At 34.1% G+C, this 4,675-nt stretch overlaps 1 protein-coding gene across 1 annotated transcript; it reads right to left on the minus strand.

Annotated features, from left to right (window-relative positions):
• Positions 1 to 1,260: 1,260 nt before the first annotated feature.
• LOC127138681 (protein OXIDATIVE STRESS 3 LIKE 1) lies at positions 1,261 to 4,344 on the minus strand. Its single transcript, XM_051065180.1, has 2 exons — positions 3,806 to 4,344; positions 1,261 to 1,940 (listed from the first exon to the last, which is right to left on the minus strand). Exons 1-2 carry the CDS (start codon positions 4,045 to 4,047, stop codon positions 1,442 to 1,444), a joined length of 741 nt encoding a protein of 246 aa, XP_050921137.1. The 5' UTR covers positions 4,048 to 4,344; the 3' UTR covers positions 1,261 to 1,441.
• Between the last annotated feature and the right edge of the window lie 331 nt (positions 4,345 to 4,675).

Raw genomic sequence — 4,675 nt, forward strand, 5'->3', positions numbered from 1 at the left:
TGAAGGAACAAACAAAGTTGCATCAAATTTTCAATCCATTGGCTTGATGGAGGAAATATCAGTTTTATAAGCTCTTCATAGGTGTGCCCCTTCAGCTACATTGCTATTACCGAAAATAATCAGAACATCGTGAAGAAACTCTTCTGTAATCATTAAAACAATGCTCTCTAAACCTCCCTCAATAGTAGCATAGGTATTCACAAACTCGAGTTTAATTCTAAACAAATTGGACAAAGTATCGGTAAATGAGGCGACTGCACTCATCAACATTCTCAAAATGGAACATCTGTCATGAGACTTTCAAGTATCTTCAACATTCTCAAAATGAATTATAGCCTCCTTCGAAAATTCTAGCCCAGTGCCCGCTCATCAAATGCATCTTGTACTTTAGCTAGTTTATTGCACAGCAAGATCATGCGGGGAGTGCACTTTCCATGGACAACTGCCGGGATAGAAAGACAAAAGTGTTGAGATATTGATAATAAGTCTGCTCACTGAATCCAGATTCTTGCCTATCATATGGCATGTGTTTAAAAGCTGATGTCTTTCAGAAGCCAATCCATTGATTTTTCTTCCATTGAGCAACAATCATCAACCATTGGCAGCAAATCTACTAAGGAACTTGCAGTTGTAGGTTGTAATATGTCCACTACCATATTTATTCCATCAACCAAAGCTATCTCTAAAAGATGTATCATGTTGGCCTGAATTCCTAGATCATCATCATCAAATCTAGATTTCTTCAAATAGCACAGAGCAAATTCTCTAGACTGCTGCACAATCGCAACAAGTACTCCTTCCGCTTGCTCAACTAGCAGCGTCATCGGAGCGGATCTTGTGAAAACATCCGTCTGTCTGACGGTTGAGAAAGAGCATCGCGAGAACCTTAGGTTTTCAACCATGGCGATGCAAATCGACTAAGAGTGTGATGGTGAGAGTAGCATCAAGGAAAAAAAAAAAAAAAATATATATATATATATATATATATATATATATATATATATATATATATATATATATATATGAAAGGGTTTTTCCAGCTCACTTTCTAATAGAATAACTGTCAATGACCAAGAAAAATCCGAAGGATCTAATAAAATTAAAACTTAAGAAAACTCATCTTTACAAATCATTTTGAAAGATTAATATTGTCGATATGGGATTCTTAACAAAATGCCTCTTTGCATTTTGCCAGCTTTTATCTTCAACTCAAGATCAAATTCAAAAGTTGTGATATTCTTTTAATAGCGACGAAACAAATTAAGAAAGTTGACATAAATTGTCTATGCTAATAAGTAGGCTTTTAAGATTCATAATATACAAACCCTACTCAGTAGTAATGTTTATGGCGAGTTGAGTTCATAGAGACAACACTCTCAAATACAAAACAAATTCAGAAACTCCATTGCTAGCAACTAAAAAGTGAAATTCCTAGCAAAATTCAGTGTACTTTATTGTCTTTGTTTCCACTACAAATAGCCAAACCAGCCAAATCATGACCCTCAGCAACAGAGTTCAGATCAGACCAAGAATACGAGCGCAAAGGGAGATCCCGTGTCGGAGGACTAGGACGAGTACGTGAAGCATTTGCAGAGGACATATTACCGGCTTGTGGATGACGAGGAGGAAGTGGACAAGGAGGAGATATTGATCTGGAAGTGGAACTCTTCCCTTCATCGCTACTGTCAGCATTGGCGCTCAGATTGAGACACGACGTTCGTCGGCCTAAGTTAGAAGTTCGCTTTGAGTTTGATATTCCACCAACATTCGCGTAACTGCGGCTCCTTCCGATTAACATGTTTCTCGCAAGTGAATCCTTTCGCTTTTTAGCATAAGGGTCTTCTGCTTTTACTATCTCTTGAACACATGTTGCACCTGCTGCATCTGCTAAGTTTGTGAATGATTTTGATTTGCCAATATAAAAGTTGGATATGCCTTTCCTGAATCACACAACAGAAAAATGTATAAGTCGAAACAAAAATGTTGACTAAAATTGTAACTTTTTCTCATGATTTTTAGCTTATCTTCTATTTATTGGTCAAATTACTAAATATATCTAAACATAAATTCTGATATTTCTTACAAAGGAGACATGCTGTAAGGAGAGTAAAGACCTATGCATGTGTCCTATAGATGATTAATTTGTGTCTGTCTGTCTGCATTTATTGAACCTAACACAAATGACAAATCTATGTGGCAGCTAACACCATATCAACGTGTGGACCTGTTCTATTAGTATCAAATTTCTCATATTTATTGGATATCCATATCCATAGGAATAAATAATATGTATTTGGACAGAGTCTAGATGCATTTGATCCAGAGAAATACATAAGGTGAAGAAGGAAATGTAGGAGTTTTTAATAGAGTCCATTTGCATCTGTTTTCAAAGTATTAGTCCCTACTACGGATGAAAATAGGTTAGGCCGACTTACAGGGGTCTACACATACTCAAGTTAAGCCAGACTTTTTTTTAAATAGAAAAGGCCTATGCTTTTTTATAAGCCTATTTAGTTAAAAAGACTACGTCTCAGACCATAAAAAAAAGTCTTTTTAAGTCTATCAAATAAATATGAATAATTTTTTATTATCATTAAATCAATGCAAACAAACTTTTAGTTTGATTGGTCTTTTAGTTATTAGTCTATTTAAACATTATTTGAATTGTTTATTTACATATGTCTAAAATAAATAGGTTTTTATGTAAGCTATCAGGTTAACCAAGCTTTCGAAAAGGTCAAAAACAGACTTAAAAACAAACCAATGACAGACTACAAACCAGACTTAGACTTCGGATTGTTTTACAAACCAGACTTAAGTTTGGCAAAGCCTAGCTCGGCCCAACCTATTTCAACCATAATCCCTACCTCCCAAAATATAAACCTTTCAAACATATCCCTTACTAGTTAGTATTCAGTATTCATTCATCGTAATAGGAGAAAAGTTAAATTAGATATATCAATATACAAAGAGTATTTTAAGAACATCCAAGTACAAAATGAAAAACTAAGTTTACATGCACTTTTAATTCCTTTATCTTTTTTAATAAAAGTTTCTATAACTCTAGTTTAAAAATCAGTTTTTCATTTTACATGTGTTTTGATCCCCACCGCATTTTAGAGTCAATTTTACTAGCAGGACAGTGATTATTCAATGTATCTAAAAAGTATGTGATCTCTTATAAATAGAACCGGAGGCAAGTTGGATATCCATTGTTCATATCCACTCACACTTGAACAAGTTGGAGTAAAATTAATGCAGTGGATCCACTTGCAAGCTGTCCAAAACTAGCTGTCCCTACTTAGAACCAAATTTCATAATCTTTTGCAAATGCATCATTATGCAATAACAATTATCCCATTAAATAGAGTCGGCTACATGAATCAACTACTATCCATATCCATATGCATCATCCTATTGAATATATTATTTTCTCTTTTTAATATAAATCCAACACAATATTGAAACCCTATTTTGTACTTGAGAGACAATATTTCAGGCTCTAATAATAGAGGTTACACAACTTGATAGAATTTCTCTTATTTTAACCAAAAGTAACCCCACAATTTAGATGCTCTTTTTCTGTCCAATAAAAACCTAGATGCTCTTTCCCTTAATGCTAACACTATAACCAACAGTAACAGGACACCAACATGTGATATTGAATAAAACAAAACACATAACCTAATCATTGTTTGCTATCAACAACAAGCAAATAACCGAACACCTCAGGGGTAAAACAGTAAATTCATAAATTCATCAAATCAGATGCTAATAAAATCAATAATCCAAAAAAAAAACTTACTTCACCGGTAAATCTTCCTCCAAATCATTCATCGTATCCAAAGGGCTTTTCTTCTCAACTTCACCGGAGTCCTCCAGTTCCCGGTCAGAAGAATCTTCCGACGAATCACTGTTCCTCCCTAGAGAAGAGTGCGAGGAGCCACAAGAATCAGAATCAGAATCCTCCTCCGGAAAATTCTGATCGCGGATCGAGACATAATCGGCGAAGCTGGATCTCCCGTTGGATTCAAGAGACAACGGCATCGTTTCAGCAAAGATTGCGTAAGAGAACGGAGAAGAAGAGTGGTAGATTATGCTATGTGAATAATGGGAATGGAAAAAGAGGCAGTAACAATAGAAAGGGTTGTGGTTTTGTGGATATAAATATCTGGTAAGTGGCACATGGGTATCAGAATTTTTCCACCATAGCTAAAGGAAATAGTGATTGGTAAATTAATTTTTTATTCTAAAGTTTTTGGATTAAATTTATTGGAATTGTCGTGGAAAATAATTAAAGAATAAAAATGAGGTGGGTGGCAGGACATCTTATCCTCATTCAATTTAATATTTATAATTGAATAATGTCTGTTTGGCAAATAAAAAACAAACTTTTTTTTCTGTTTTTGAGAGTAGATGTTTCAAACTTTTTCCAGCTGATAATTGCTTCAGTGTGGACCGTTCGATTGGCTTCAAAGTTTTTTTTCTAATAATATTATTTAATTTATGCGTTTTAAATGATTAGTCTCCTTATTATAAAATCAATTATTATGATCCATTAATTTTGATGGTCTTTAAATTTTTAATGATCTCCTTCACTTTTGCATTCGTGGCATTGTGAATTGATTTTAGGTTAGTAATTCTTTTCAAAATATTAATTAATTCATTTCTAAAA

Source organism: Lathyrus oleraceus, chromosome 4, assembly GCF_024323335.1.
Source record: "Lathyrus oleraceus cultivar Zhongwan6 chromosome 4, CAAS_Psat_ZW6_1.0, whole genome shotgun sequence".
Lineage (NCBI taxonomy): Eukaryota > Viridiplantae > Streptophyta > Magnoliopsida > Fabales > Fabaceae > Lathyrus > Lathyrus oleraceus.